The sequence below is a fragment of the Myotis nattereri genome (assembly GCF_964212035.1).
Source record: "Myotis nattereri genome assembly, chromosome: 14".
In the NCBI taxonomy this organism is placed as follows: Eukaryota; Metazoa; Chordata; class Mammalia; order Chiroptera; family Vespertilionidae; genus Myotis; species Myotis nattereri.
Genome location: NC_138089.1, coordinates 60236850 through 60252481, shown reverse-complemented (window position 1 = coordinate 60252481; position 15632 = coordinate 60236850). Strand labels below are relative to the sequence as shown.

Here is a 15632-nt window from a genome sequence, read left to right as displayed (position 1 = left end):
TGGGAGCAGCAGCGGGGCGCACGGGGACAGCCAGCGAAGGTCTGGCCACCAGCCTGGCCTGCGGTGTCCCCGGGTCCCTCCAGGCCGGGCTGGAACGCAGCCTCCCGCCTGGTCCCCTCGGCGCGGGAGCATTGCCTGGGTTTGGAGCTGGGTCCAAGTTTACGCCAGTTCTCCTGCGCAGCCGTGATGGGTGACGCCAGGGAGAGTGTGGGATCTCGCCTGAGTCTTCCAGGAACTGTTCTCCCTCAGGAACGCAGGCTGCGTGAGGAGCCCTGAGGCCGAGCATCCCGGGTCGGTGCCAACGCTGACGTCTGGACACGCGAGGTGACGGGCAATCATTGGACCCTAAGGCCGGCGCAGAGGCGGCCTCCTGGCCACACAGTCCCTGGGACCCGGGCTGCAGGCCTCCGAGGAAGGTCGGCTCCTGTGCCCCCTCCCAAGGTCAAGGTCACTGTCCCAGAGCCTGCACAGGCGCGTCCACCTTTGCCAGGGTCCCTTCCCGAGGCTGCTGCCCCGGAGGAGGCTCAGCGTGAACCCCAGATGGTTCCTAGCACCATCTGGACAGTCTTCCCTCCCAGCGGCCCATCCCTGGGCCTCCTCTCCTCCGTCCTTTCATGACCTTGCCTCCCCTCAGCATCCTTCGAGGCCACACTGTCCCCACGAAGCTGCCAGCTGCGACATGGGGGCACCCCAAGAAGAGCCCGCAGACCCCGCCTTCCTGTCTCAGGGTCTGTGCCCGCCCCGTCGCTGGGATGGGGGGTCCCGCCAACTCCCGCTGGGCTTCCGGGAGCGCTCGCCGGCCGCGTCGGCCTCGGAAGGCGCATGCGCCGACTCCGAAACCCGTTTCCCAGCGACCCCGCCGCGGGCGCCCGGACGCGGGTCCTCGGGGCCGGCGTGAGCGCGCGCGGACGGGAGGGAGGCGCGTGCGCGGGGCAGGGGCGCGCGTGCGCATGCGCAGGGCGGGCGGCGGCGCGAGCCGAGCAGGGAGATGGCGGCGGCGGCGCCGAGAGCGTGAGCAGCCGCCCGGGAGCCGCCGGCCCGGGCTCAGAGCGACCCCGACCCGCCCGCCCGCCGCTGCCATGGGCAACGAGGCCAGCCTGGAGGGCGGCGCCGGCGAAGGGCCAGTGCCTCCCGGCGGCCCCGGTCCCGGTCCGGGCCCGGGCCCCGGCGCAGGGAAGCCGCCTTCAGCACCGGCCGGCGGCGGACAGCTCCCCGCGGCGGGCGCTGCGCGTGCGGCCGCGGGACCACCGGGCCCCGGCCCAGGCCCGGGCAGGTAAGCGCGTGTCGCGGCGCCCGGGGGTCTGGGAGGGGCCGGGGCCCGTGACCCCGCGATCTGGTCCAGACGGTGAGGTCGGACTTCCGGCCACACTCTGAACCCAGCTCCGAGGGCGTGAGCCGGGTGGTCGCGGGAGGCGTCCTCCCTTCTCCCGCCGCGCCCGCCGCCCCGCGAGGCTGGATGGCGAGCCCAGGGTCCGTCGGGGCCTGCAGACCGCGACTTCGTCATGAACCCCAAATTTGCTTCCCCCCAATGTCGGGCCCAGGAGGGGCTTATGTAACACCAGCCCGGCCCTCCGCACGGGAGCAGCGGCCTCCCTGTCTGCAGGTGTCCATTGTGTGGGCGAGGACGGAGCAGGATGGGAGTGGCTGGAGGGGCAGAGGGATGTGGAAATAGTTGGACCGTGAACTTGGTCATGCGCTTTCCTTGGGCATTGGGTGGCTATAGTCGTCATTGGAGGAAGGGGAGCATGCCACCGGGCACCAGGAGGTACTTATTTGGGCTCAACAGCACGAACAGGGTCGGGTGCTGTCACCAGGCGCTGGTGCAGCACGTTTGGGGGGAAGCAAGAGTGCTACTGAGTCACCTGGCACCACACATGTTCCTGTTGCCTTACGACTCAGCTCACCACCTCAGGCCGGCGAGGCGCCGGACCTGCGTAGATTGCTTTAAACAGCACGTATCTGATCAAATGCCAACCGTGAAACCAGCTTGTTTAAAATGTATGCCAACCGGGGTCCCACAAAAGCCATCGAGGGCGGTGAATGCCGTGGAAGGGAATGCCAACATCTAGTAAAATCAGTGGATGGAAAACTACGGAAAGCCACCGAGAGATGACAGGGTAGAATGGAGGCGTTATCTTTACACCAAATAGCCCTGGGGAGTAGCAGAAGCGGTGTGTGTGTGTGTGTGTGTGCGTGTGCGCGTGTGCACACGCGCGCTTGCGCTTCCGGCTCCCCGGGAGTCTGCTGCTGATGTTGCTTTGGCTTTTCTGTGTGGCAGCACGCAAATGGGGAGGGAATGCAGTTTTTGGTTCTCCAGCTGCCCAGCTGTGCCTGTCGTGCGATTATTTCTTCCGAAGTCATTTCTTAGACAATGAGCAGCAATGAAAGGCTCTTGGTGGCCCGAAGCCTGGCGCAGGCGGGCCAGCCCCAGATCCCTCTCGCAGGGTTTGCCCGTTTCCGACGGGTCTTCCAGTAACGCAGTCGGACACACGCGGCTCGCAGCACTGCATGCACTGTGCGCTCCGCTGCGTGTTGAGCCCTGTTTGAGGTTCAGGTGAGCGAGGCCCGGCTCTGATGACGGCTCTCCCTCTACGGGAGCACGTCTAGGGCCGATGGGAGAGCACCTGGGTGTTCTCTCTGGGGGGAATCGGCTGTTCCCTCTGGAACCAAGCAGGCTGCTCCCCTTCAGTGTAGCTGCGGCTGCAGAGCCCAGCACAGGACAGTTTGGAAAGGCTTGGGCAGCTCCGAGGGACAGGAGGAGGCTCGCGTCTGCTGCTCACGTTCCTGTTCCGTGTTTCATATCTACGCGGCCCATGCGTCCTGCAGACCCTCAGACCCTGGGGTTAGGGGACCCTGGGCTCCTGCTGGGCGAAGCAGTCACATAATCTTGCTCCTGGCGGGGGCAAGGCTCACACTTGGGCCTGTGGTGTTAAGGGCCCTATGGCCGTCAGACTCGGGGTGAGCTGGCGCCCTGTCCCCAAAGCGCAGGACTGGGGCCCTTTGGAGACGTAGGGGTTTGCTCCTCCAGCCGCTTTTAGCCTGTCGCAACACCTCAGCGGAGCAGCACCTTCACGGTACGCCTCTCCTTCAGCATCAGAATAGCTTCCACTTCCTCTCACCATGAGCGTCTCAGGTACCTGATGCCAAATTTAGCCTGTTCTGTTCTGAGAAGATGCTGAGCAGATTGGCTCCGTGATGGTGAAAAGGCCCGGTGGCATGTGCTTTCGGGCCTCAGGAAAGAGCAGTGCACAGTCTCAGGCAAGCTTGTGAGTTTGGGGGCAGCTGGGAGCCTCAGAGAGAAAGGTGGGGGACAGGTAAGGGGGGGATTACGTTACCACCCTCAAGGGGAATGCAACCGAGGCTCTGGGAGGGTGGATTCCTGCTCATTCCTGTCGGCGTGTCACGCCTCGTCACCCCAGGCTGAAGCGTCTTTCGTCCTCACCCTGAGCTGACGTGGGCCCTGGGAGGGGCCGGCGCAGCCTTTGTGGCTGAGGAGCCCAACTCGAGTCCCGTGTAGAGTGGCGCCATCACACCCACGGTGCTGCCCGTTGGATGGTACGGCACTTGGGGCATCAGAAAGTCCCTCAAGGCGGGGCTCTCGCCTCTGGAATCAGGGTCACATGTGCCGTCATATAGGCTATGCCTTTCCCCAGGGGGGCCAGCCCGGGAAGCTGAGCTGACCAGGCTCCGCTCTCCACGCCGTGTGCGCTGCTGTGGGTGGCACCTCCCCGAGGAAGGGCACCTTTCATTCCCTCACCCACTGACATGTTCATATAGATGGATTTCCGAGAGGAAGGGAGAGGGAGAGAGAGAACATCAGTGATGAGAGAGAAGCATTAATCGGCTGCCTCCTACATGGCCCCCACTGGGGATCGAGCCCGCAGCCCGGGCCTGTGCCCTGACCTAGAATCAAACCGTGACCTGGTTCATAGGTTGACGCTCAGCCCCTGAGCCACGCCCGCCGGGCCCTGACTTATTCTCTATGGACGTTTGATGGCCATCAGGTGCCTGACACGCAGTGAAGTGCGCAGGTTGATGGACTTTTCCTGCGCACACCCCCATGACACACAGCCCGTTCAAGATGGTCGAACCCGAGAAAGCACCTTCAGAAAAGTGGCACAACACAGCCATGTTGACTAGTGGCAGCCTGTCTCCTCTACATCAGCCCTGGGGACGCACATGGTTTGACATTTGCACATTGGTCTTTAGTCAGCCAGCCCAGGCGCCTTCACAGTGTCAAGAGCAAGCGCTGTGCTGGGCCTGGCGGAGGGTCTGGTGGGGTGCGGCGCTCTCCTGTCCTCCCTCTCGCACCTCACAGTCTGGTTGGTCAGACAGCTTCCGAAGAGCCAGATCGTGGAAGGACCCGAGGCGGTGCTGCCGGCCGTCCCGTGTCTGAGAAGGGAGACAAGTGAGGAGAGAGGAGACGCAGAGCCAGGCTTCAGAAGAAGGGCGAGCCCAGGGCAGCTGGGGAAATGGTGGCTCCGAGAGGCTAGGATGTGTCCACGCAGGCAGGGCAGTGAGCAGAGGGGGCCCAAGTGCGGGGGCGGGAGGAGCGCGGGCCAACCAGGCGGGGGCCTCCCCCTCAGTCCCACAAAACCCTGAGCAGCGCCAAGGCCGCCTCTCACTGGCTTCCGGCCCATATGCCGTGGCCACATCCTGAGCCAAGGCAATGGCCGAGAACCTGGTCACTTGCTGGGGGGAGGGGCCGGCTGCTCTGAGGACCACACAGAGCTCCTTGCTCGAATGGGTTTTCATATTACATCTCAATAAAATGAAATAGGTTCCTCAGACATAGTGTCTCTGGTCTGGGATTAGCTAGACTTGCTATATGGTATCAGCTAACAGTCAGCTCTAGGAACAGCTGGGACTGATTTGTAAGGATAAACTGAAAGAACACAATCGCCAGGTTGGAGAGAATGGTTCCCATTTAGGGATCACGCTCGCTCCTGGATTCTCATGGAGGGCATGTGATGGGGTTTGTACTAAAGTGATCCAACATCTGAATGGCGATGACATCAAACTTTCACCCGAAGGGGACAAGCCTTTCTTCCAGGGGGAGAGGGGCTGCTTTGATAAAATAGCCGTTCCCAGCATTAGACTGGTAAGATGCTGCCAATCAAAGAAAAAGTTATGAAGGCATTAGGGGGAGAAAGGCTATCTTAAAAAATAACTTCTTATTATGGAAATTTTTGAATGTACACAAAAGTAGAGAGAATAAGCTGGTGACCTCCTATGTGCCCCTTGCCCAGCCTCAGCCGTCATCAGCTCATGGCTGATCAAGTTTATCACCTTCACTTCCCACCCCTATGGAAGCAACTTCCAGACACCCAGCATTTCCTCATCAACATTTCAGGGTGCACGTCTTAGGAGTAAGGGCTTCGTGCGAACATGACCACAGCACCGGGTCACAGCTAACGGACAACGGTCCCTCCTTAGTCTCAGCAGACACTCAGTCGGGGCCAGTTTTTCTGATTACCGTGTGAATTTCCTGTTACAGTCGGCCTGCTTGAATCGTGACCCGCCTGGGGTCGGCGCACTGCATTTGTTTGAAGAGCTCTTGAGTTTCTTTATAGATTTCCACTCCTTTTTCCCTCTGCGGTTTAGGCCGGAGAGCTCGGGCCTCTGTCCTGTGGGCTCCCGTGTCGGGGCTGTGCGGGCTGTACCCCGTGGCGTCATTTAAGATGTTCCTCTGTCCCACATTCTCCCTGCAACCCGGGGATTATATATAGAAGCCATTCAGATGCTGATTTCATCCTTTTGGCCAAGAAATTCTAGCTTTTTAACAAAGAATTTGCTGAGGGCTTCAGACATGAAGGAGCTGGAGTCCATGGAAATAGAGCCAGACTGCGGGCTAGCTTGGGAGCAGAAAGAAGTCGTTCCCTGGGTAGCTCTTCTGTCTATTTTTAAAGGCCCCCTTCCTCTGCATCGTTCGGTTCTGAGCTTCCGAAGGCAAAGCTCTGAGACCCTGGGTCAGGCCTGTCGCTCTGCTCTGTGGAGCCCCCCCTGTCTGTGTGAGTAGCAGGCTGCTGGGGACAGGATTGGTCCTCCGACCAGCCCCTCTCTTCCCCGCGGGGCTGCACATCCGCCTGGGCCCCGGCCCCTGTGGCTGATGGAGGTGGGAGGGATAGACCAGGCGTGTGGGGGCTCAGCGAGGAGAACCTGTTCCTGGAGCCATGGCCCACGTACAGTAAGTTGGGGCTGACTGGGGGCAGTCGGCAAAGCTCTGGAGCAGCTGTAATGGCCATGGCTGGGTGCCCGCTTCCTCGCAGGCATTCTGCTAGGCGTTTTTTTTGCTTGTTTTTAATTATTAACTAGAGGCCTGGTGCACGATATTCATGCACTAGGGGTGGGGGCGTCCCTCAGCCCGGCCTGCGCCCCCTCGCAGTCCGGGACCCCTTGGGGGATGTCCGACTGCTGGCTTAGGCCCACTCCCTGGGGAGACATCCCCAAGGGGTCCTTAGCCCTGCTGTGGAGGTGGGAGAAGTTTCCGCCACCGCCGCTGCACTTGCCAGCTCTCAGTCTGGCTTCTGGCTGAGCAGCACTCCCCTTGTTGGAACTCACTGACCACCAGGGGGCAGCTTCTGTGTTGAGCGTCTGCCCCCTGGTGGTCAGTGCACATCATAGCAACCAGTCATTCTGCCATTTGGTCAATTTACATATTAATCTTTTATTATATAGGATTTTAGAGAGAATGAAAGGGGGAGAGAGGGAGACAGACAGAGAGAGAAACATCGATTTGTTGTTCCATTTATTTTTTTTAATCCTTGCCTAAGGATATTGTTCCATTGATTTTAGAGAGAGTGGCAGGAGAAGAGAGACAGAGAAATATCAATGTTAGAGAGACACATTGATTAGTTGCCTCCTGCATGCACCCAGACTAGGGCCTACAACCAAGGTATGTGCCCTTGACTGGAATTGAACTCTGGACCCTGAGCCACGCCAGCCAGGGCTGGCCCAACTGTGGAGGAGGCCAAAGAGCCTCAGCAGCCCATGCCAGGTTTACCCCCTGGTCCCCTCTGGGGCTGCCCCGTGCACCCAGAGGAGCTGAGCTCAGAGTTGCAGGCTGGGAGGGAGCTGTCCCCAAGGGGCTGGAAGAAGCAGTGAGGCGCTGGGCGCTTTGGAAGAGGGGAGGGAAGGACATTTCCCGGTAGTCAGACCCATACCTTCTGCACGTTCTGCATACAGGTCGCCAAAAGCGTTGCCTGCACTTTCTATCTATGGGGGCAATTGTGAGGGATTCCTACAATTCCATTCCATTTAGAAGCAGAAGGATTTAAAGGGAAAGCCAATCCATACACAGCGTTCAGGAGATCCTTTCTGAGCACCGACCCGGTGGGTGCGTCCCCATCCCTGTCCCCTGGTGAAATGCAAGGAACAACAGAGGAGCACAAAAGGGGCTCTGCCCTCCAGGGCCTTAAGGGGGGGAGGTGAGGGGGGTTGGGGAGAGAGACACCGTTCAGATCTTTACCCCCAGTCCTTAGAGTGGAGTCTGCTCCCGCCCCCCCCCCCCCTCTCTCTCTCGCAGAGGTAGATAAATGAGGGCGGATGCAAGCCTGGTTATCTCACGTTCTAAAGGCGCCCAGCCTCTGTCCGGTGCTTGCAGCTTGCAGGGCACATGCACCGCCTTAGCTGACTCTGCTGGGGCCCTAAGGCCTCACAGGAGAGGCCTAGCCTCAGCCGCCAGCTGACCAGCAGCCCGAATGCCACCCCTGAGCACAGCTGGAGGGCTGCGCCACTGCCTGCCCCCCCCGCCCCCCCCCCCCCCCCCCGCAGGAGGTGGCAGTGCGGCCAGAGGAGGGCGGGCGGGAGGACGGGAAGGTGCAGGAAGTAGGACATTTGAGCAGGGGAGAGGGTAGGCGGTGCAGTGAAGGGAAGCTCGGCCTTGAGTCGGTCCTGACTGCCCGCCCTGGCTGCACGTGATGGGGAGGAAGGACCTGAGGCTCCCACTGCTCAGCCCCAGCCACTCGGGAGGACACGGGACAGGACTGGGGGCTCGTCGGGCTCAGCCCCGAGGCCCCTTCCTCAGGGACGTGGTGGCCTCTGGGTGCGGTGCTGCCTGCCCACCTTCTATTTTGAGCGTCTGACCGGCCCCGGTGGGCACCCGAAGGCCGCCCGCAGTCCCCGAGGCGGCGCGTGGCGGGAGGCCGGGCCGGGCGTTGGCCTCCCCCAGGCAGACGGCTCAAGTTTTTTCTGCCCAAGGGGTTTCCTCCCACCTGCTTCTCTCTCCTGGCTCTGCCCGCGGGCGCCGCTGACTGTCTGCCTGGGGTTATGGGAGCGCCCCCTGCCTCCTCTCCAGCCCGTCTTCTCTAGCTGTGCCTTCGCCAGCGGCTCGCCCACCTGGCGGTGCTGCCCCAGCTCTCGGACCCTGAGCCAGGGAGCCTTACCAAATGCACCCGGGCTCAGTGTGGCGCCTAGACTGGTGACACCGTCTGAAGGCCACTGTGTCACCTTCCCGGCACTCAGCACCACACCCGGCTCTTGTCCTCTCCTGCAGACGGGCTCCTGCAGCCTGACTGTGAGTCCGTGGGGCCCGCCGGTCCCTGCGTGTCTTCTCTGGTTGTATGTGGAGACCCCTTCCCACCCAGCGAGGCCTTGGGGTCGTGGCTCTGTCCGCTGAACGGGGGCGGGAGCTGAGCTGTGTGCTTGTTGGGGGAATCTTGCTATGAGGCCTTCTCCCCGTCGGCGGCCCTGTGAGCCCACTCTCCAAACCCCGTTCCTGAGCTCAGGGCCAGTGCTGGGCTCTTGAGGGCCAGACCTTAGCAGCTCGGGTTTGCGGTGGTGCCCACTGAGGCCAGTGGCAGGGCCAGGGCTGGATCCGGACGCAGCCACCCTTGCACCCCCGCCAGGCAGCCCCTGCGCACTGGGGGGAACCTGTGTAGGCCCATCCTCCGGGGGCCACGCCGAGCTGGCCTCTCTCGGGGACGCTGCCCTGGCTGTCAGGCAGGTGTCCCAGAGCAGCAGTGCCCTCAGGGGACATACATACACCCACAGGGAAGAGGCGCGGCGGCCTCCTGTGGCTGCTTCACCACTCGTTTCATCTGTGTTCCTCCGCCTGTTCCAGCCAGAGGGTTTTCTCTCAGAAATGCCTTCGCAGGGTGGGGAACGGCAGCCCGAGGGCCATCGAAGGCCTGTGAAGTCATTGGTCTGGGCCTGCCAAGGCAGTGGGTGACTTAATTAAATGTTTGACCAAACAGAGCAGGCTAATTTTTAAGTCAATAATTTTGTTGGCCCAAGAATGATGTTATAAATATCGAAATGGCCCTGGGCAGGAGGAAGGTCCCATCCCTGCCTTCGGATGCACCTTAGTAGTTACAAGTTGTTCTTACTTTAATCCAATGACATTATCACAGCCAACAAGATTAACTGTAATTTCATAATATAACCTCATACCCAGGTCATGTCCAGTTTTTCTTGATGATCTCAAAAGTGACTTGTTAGGGTTGGTCTGTTCAAATCAGGATCCAAATAAACATTGTGTACATATAGAATATTACACACGGTGTCCCAAAATAATGTATACGCACTTTAAAGCTGATAGCTCCATTTTGAAAATGAAATGTATTTTAATAAACTCTGCTTTTATATTTATTCAGAGTGTGTGTATACATTTTTACTAACTAGAATACTACTGAATATGGTTTAAGATTTCCTTGTGGTTTGTTTTGTCCCTAGTTTATATTTTTCCAGGGATGTATGGTCAAGGTTTGTTTTAGAAATGATTCCATTCTGGGTGGGTGCCATTAGGAAGATGTACAATTAAGCTCCTTTTTCTAGTTTATGTTCAGTTTTTAAGGATTGCTTTTTAAAAAAATCCTCATCTGAGGACATGTTTATTGATTTTAGAAAGAGAGGAAGGGAGAGAGAAAGAGAGAGAGGGAGAGAAACATCGATGTGAGAGAGAAACATGGATCAGGTGCCTCCTGCCTGTACTCTGGGCATTGGACCTGCTGCCCTGACTGGGAGCAGAACCTGCAGCCCTTTCGGTGCGACACCAACCAGCTGAGCCCCGCCCGGCAGGACTGCTTTTGGTAACTTATCTGTTGCCGCCATCACACTGCACAGCAACTCAGCTAAACGCCGTGGCTTCCAACAGCACTGTCTCCCTCACTCATGCGTCTGCTACTGGAATTCCTGAGCTGGGCCGGCTCCAGGCTGCGCTGAGCCCGGTTCTGCACCTCTTGTCTCTCCTCCTCGGACAGCGGGGCACGTTTCCCAGGGTGATGGCAGACGCACAAGAGGACATTCTCACCACACGCACACATGCGCGCACACACACACACATGCACACACATGCGTGCACACACATGCACACACGCGCGCGCACGTGCACGCTCACACACACACACTCCAAACCTTTGCTTGAAATCACATATCTACTAACATTCCTTTAGTCGAAGTTAAGGGTGGCGTTGCACTTAGTATGGCTGTAAAACCCCAAAGCCTAGTGGCATAAAACAGCCACTCTTTGGCTCACCGATCCGTAGGTCGGGAGTCCCGGCAGGACGCCGGGGGATGGCTTATTTCCGCTGTGGTGTCTGCAGCTGCAGCTGGAGGCTCCACGGCCCCGCGGGGACGGAGTCACGTGACAGGTACCTGCCTCACTGCGATGTCCGTGTGGCTCGCTCCCCGGGTCCCGCGGGAGGGCAGGAAGCCGGTGGAGGCGGCACACCTTTTAGGACTCTCTCCAAAGCCACGCATTCTTCCTCTGCCTCATCCCAGTGGCCGAGCTGTTGCAAAGCCTGCGCGGGTCTGAGAGGAGGAGCCGGACCCCATCCTTGACGGGGAGTGTCAGGTTCTGTAAGGGCATGTGCACTGGCAATCTTGCTGAGATCAGTTTTGGAAAATAGAGTTTGCCACAGCTGAAAAACATACTCCACCTCCAGCGGGGGAATTGCAAAGCCACAGGGCGGAGGGCAGAAACCCACGGGAGGCAGAGAATTGAGAACAATGCCGTCTCCCAGACAGCGGTCCCTCCACATCCAAATCCATAGATGCTCACGCCCCTTGGAGCAGATGGCTTAGTATCTGAATAACATCGGCACATCCTCCCAGATCCTTTAAATCCCCTCTGGATCACTTTTAGTACCTTATACAGTGTAAATGCTATGGAAATCGTTGTATGTATTGTTTAAGGAATGACAAGAAAAGAATCTGTATGTGTTTAGTACAGAAGAGAGCATCATAGGCCTAACTACATAGTACACATCAGCAACAATGTAACATTTTTAGAAATATTTTCAATCTGCCGTTGGTTGAATCTGTGGATGGGGAGCCTGCAAATACCGAGGGCCAGGGCCAATGGTACGTCCTTCTTTATAATTGATTTCAGAGAGGAAGGGAGGAGAGAGAGAGAGAAACACCAGTGATGAGAGAGAATCACTGATGGGCTGTCTCCTGCACGGCCTCTGCTGGGGATCAAACCCACAGCCCAGGCATGTGCGCTGACCGGGAGTCAAACCATAAGCTCCTGGTTCGTAGGTTGACAAGCTCAACCACTGAGCCAAGACTGTATCCAGCCTTTTGCTCTCACAGAGGGCGCGCAGTGAGGAACCTGGTGCATGCATCATTTTTTATTGGTACTGGTGTGTCCACGGGATGGCTACCTGGAAGTCAGGTTGCTGAAACAAAAGGGTCAATGCACATTGCTGTGCGTTGCCAGCCCTGAGGGGCAAGAGCGGAAGCAGGGGACTGGTGAGGGTTACGCAGTATTCAGGTGTGATGGGGTAGTCCCTGACCAGGATGTGGTGGGCAGTGGGGAGTGGGGAGGGGGGGAGGGTGCTGAAAAGTGCTCAACTTCTGGCTGTGGAGCCAGGACTGCTGAAGGGCTGGCTATGAAGAATTAGAGAAAGGGGGTCAGAGGACCCTGAGTTTTGGCCTGAGTGTCTGGTGCACTCTGAGCAGCAGGCATTGGGGCCTGAGAGCAGGGCTTTGTTCCTGGGCAAGTTGTGTCTTAGAGGCAGCCAATGGAGAGGCTAGGTAGGCAGCCGGGTATGCAAGTCCGGGCTGGAAAAATAAAGTAGCACTTCACCTGTAATTGATTAATATTAATGCCACCTGGTTCCTACAAGTACCCTGAGAAAGAGATAAGGAAGGGGAAGAGATCGAGGCAATACCGGGGCTCCAAGAGGGCCAGGCAAGGATGTGCAGTTTGACAAACGTTTGTGTTGTCAGATGCAGTGGCTGGAAATGAGAGCGCTCAGCAAGGGCCTGCGTTCAGTGCCGCGGGCTCCTGCCCAGGACTGAGGACACAGAGGTGGCCAGGTGGGTTAGCACAGAGCAACTTGGAGTTCAACCAAGGGTGTGGTCCCTCCTCGGGGAAGCTCTGCCTCCGTGGGAGATGCCTCGGGGGCTCCGAGGGTCACCGTGGTCCATCCTCCTCCTCTTCGCACATGGCAGCTAAAGCAGAGACAGAATCGGGGCCTCAGGAACTACCTTGGTGAACAAGCTGGCTGGGCTTATCAATCTTTTAAAAAACATATTTTTATTGCGCGGCTGGTGTGGCTCAGTGGTTGAGTGTCGACCTATGAATCTGGAGCTCAGGGTTCGATTCCCGGTCAGGGCACATGCCCAGGTAAAAATATATTTAAAAAAATACAGCTTTGTTCCCACCCATCTATCTCCTCTTTTTGTCAAACGTACTACATTCCTATACATTTCTATACATTGTCAGCTCAGCAATACACACCCGAGCACCACGGAGTTTTCTTCAATTGCCTTCTAATCATTTAAGAGAATAAAAGAGAAGAAATAAGCTGTTATACTTACCTACATAATTACCTTCGCCATCACTCACTGTTTTTTGTGTAGATTCCAATTACTGTGCGGTGTCACTTGCTGCTGCCTGACCAACTTCCTTTATTATTTCTTTCCTCCCTCCTGGCTGTATGGAGGCATAATTGACCTTTATTATTTCTTATAATTACAATTTGCTATCAACAATTTTTTCTGCCTCTGTTTATCTGAGGATGTTTTTATTTTGCCTTCATTTAAAGTTCATCCATTTTTCCAGAGATTTGTAAGCTTACGTTATATTTGTTATTAAAAAGATTGTTGGCTATGATAAGGTTCAAAACCAAAGCCAGAATAATATTATGAAGTAATGAAATATCAACACATTTCTTACTCACAAACTTTAAAAATGGCAAACCAGTGGTATAGAATAATTTGAGACATATTTGATTTTTTTAAAAATTGAGATTATTGCAGGTTCATATGCAGTTGTAAGAAATAATACAGAGACTTTCCTTTTAAATTTTTTCCAAATTTCTCCCAGTGGTAGCATTTGCAAAACTGTAGTATAATAACGCAGCTGAAGCATTAACATTCACACAATTCACCAACCTTATTCCTGTTTCCCTGGTTTCACTTGTATTTATTTGAGTAGTTTTTCTTTTCATTCTCTTCCTATGGATTTTAACAAAGCAAAACTTTTTAAATTTGGTGAAGTCTCGTTTGTCAATATTCTCTATGATGGATCATATGTACAGTATCAAGTCCAAAAACTCTGCCTGGACTAGATCCTGAAGATTCCCTCACACTGAAGTCTGTTACCCACTGAGAGTTAATGTTTGTATTAGGGCTGAGGCTTAGGCCATGGCTGGTTTTTTCTGTCTATGGATAGGATATCCAGTGGCCTCAACACCATTTGTTGAAAAGGCTACCCTTCCTCCATTGAGTTGTTTCTGCACCTTTGTAAAAAAAAAGTCAATTGGGCTTATTTGTGCGGAGCTATTTCTGAATCCCCGATTCTATGTCATTGATTTATGTGTTTATCTTTCTACCAATACCACACTGTCTTGCTTACTGTAGCCGTAATGTGGGGTAGAATAATTCCCCCCACTCTACTCTTCTTTGACAAGATTACTTTAGTGTTCTAGGGACTGTGCTTTTCCATATAAATGTTAGAATAAGTTTGTCTATGTCTAGAAAAACCTTCCTGGGATTTTGATAGGAATTGCATTAAACCTATAGATCAGTTTAGAGGAAATTGGCATCTTTTCAACATTGAGTCTTCTAGTTCATGAACATAGTATGCCTTTCCATTTATTTAGGTCTGATTTGATTTCTTTAATCAGTGTTTTATAATTTTCAGCATGCAGATCCTACAAATGCTTTTTTCAGTGTGTACCTCAGTAGCTTTTGGAGTGATTGAAGTGGTATTGTGTTTTTACTTTTGATTTCTTCATGTTCATTGTTGGTATACAGAAATATGATTGATTTTTAAATATATATATTTTATTGATTTTTTACAGAGAGGAAGGGAGAGGGTTAGAGAGTTAGAAACATCAATGAGAGAGAAACATTGATCAGCTGCCTCCTGCACACCCCTACTGGGGATGTGCCCGCAACATGCCCTTGTCTGGAATCGAACCTGGGACCTTTCAGTCCGCAGGCCGACGCTCTATCCACTAAGCCAAACCGGTTAGGGCTGATTGATTTTTGTGTGTCTATTTTGTATTCTGCAACCTTGCTTACTTAATAGCTCTATGATTTTTTTTTTAGATTCATTGGGATTTTCTATGTAGACAATCATATCATCTGTAAACATACAGTTTTATTTCTTCCTTCCCAGTTGTATGTCCTTTATTCCTTTTACTTGCCTTAGTTCAGCTAGCTAGAACTTGCAGTAATATGTTGACTAAGAGTGGTGAGAGAGTAGCTGGAAGAGAGGGCTGGACAGAGAGATCTCTGGACACCCACTATGTTGAGTGGGGGGGTGAGGCCAGAGGCCGAGGGCTTGGAACGGCGGGCAGGGTTTGGACTTGAGTCTAAAGGTGGCAGAGGACTGTTGGCGATCGCCGAGGGCTGTTGGGAAATGCTCCTGGCCACTGCCTGCGACATGCGTGGAGGAGGGGGCCTGGGGTCCCGGGGCTGCTGGAGGCTTTAGGAACAGCTCAGAGCGCATCTTGGCACAGGTTGTTGGGCATGGAGCTGAGGCAGAAGAACGGCCCACAGGAGTGAGGAAGCTGTAGGTGAGGAGCCACATTCAAGGCCGCGTCCAGGCGGGCAGGGAGCCCCGGGGAAGCAGGCAGTGACCAGCGAGAGATGCCAGCTCTGGGGTATCAGGGACACCCCTCTGGGGCAGCAGGAGAGTGGGTTCTCCAAGAGGAAGGCGGGCGGGGAGGGCCCTGGACGTGTGGCAGAAGTACTGGAGCGACAGGAGGTGACCGCCGTGCAGGTGGCAGCCATCAGAGCCGCCTGAACACCACACATGAGACCCTCTGCTGGGAGGCTCTGCAGGAGCTGGGCAGGTCCTGGCTTGCACTCCCGGGCATGGCTGGTCCCTGGGCTCAGCTCTGCACTCCCTCCCAAAGCCTCATGAGATGTGCGTGTGACCAGAGCCTAGAGGTCTTAGAGCCTGGTGTCTTTGAGGTTGGTCTTCTGAGCGTAGCACCTCCTCCAATGTTACCTTACGGCCCTGTCTTGGCCAAAAAGTTTGAGAATGAAGCTAAGCTCAGAGCTGGCAAAGGAGCCCCAGGTGCGCCTCTTCCAGAGTGAAGGCCAGTCTCAGCCAGCCGGGGCCACAGGCGTTCAGAGCGACCCCGGCGCAGGCTGCCAGTGTTCGTCCCCCGCAGGCTTGCTTCTGGAGAGCTTACCCCTTCGTTTTTCACTGAGAGCTGGCTATTAGGTTT

At 55.7% G+C, this 15632-nt stretch overlaps 1 protein-coding gene across 1 annotated transcript in view; it reads left to right on the top strand.

Moving 5' to 3' along the window:
* Positions 1-1064: 1064 nt before the first annotated feature.
* BSN (bassoon presynaptic cytomatrix protein) overlaps positions 1065-15632 on the top strand; it is a 53532-nt gene continuing 38964 nt past the window's right edge. Inside the window, exon 1 of the mRNA XM_081105941.1 lies at positions 1065-1273. Coding sequence (XP_080962067.1) covers positions 1080-1273 — 194 coding nt within the window. The 5' untranslated portion in view covers positions 1065-1079. The remainder of the gene's footprint in view (positions 1274-15632) is intronic.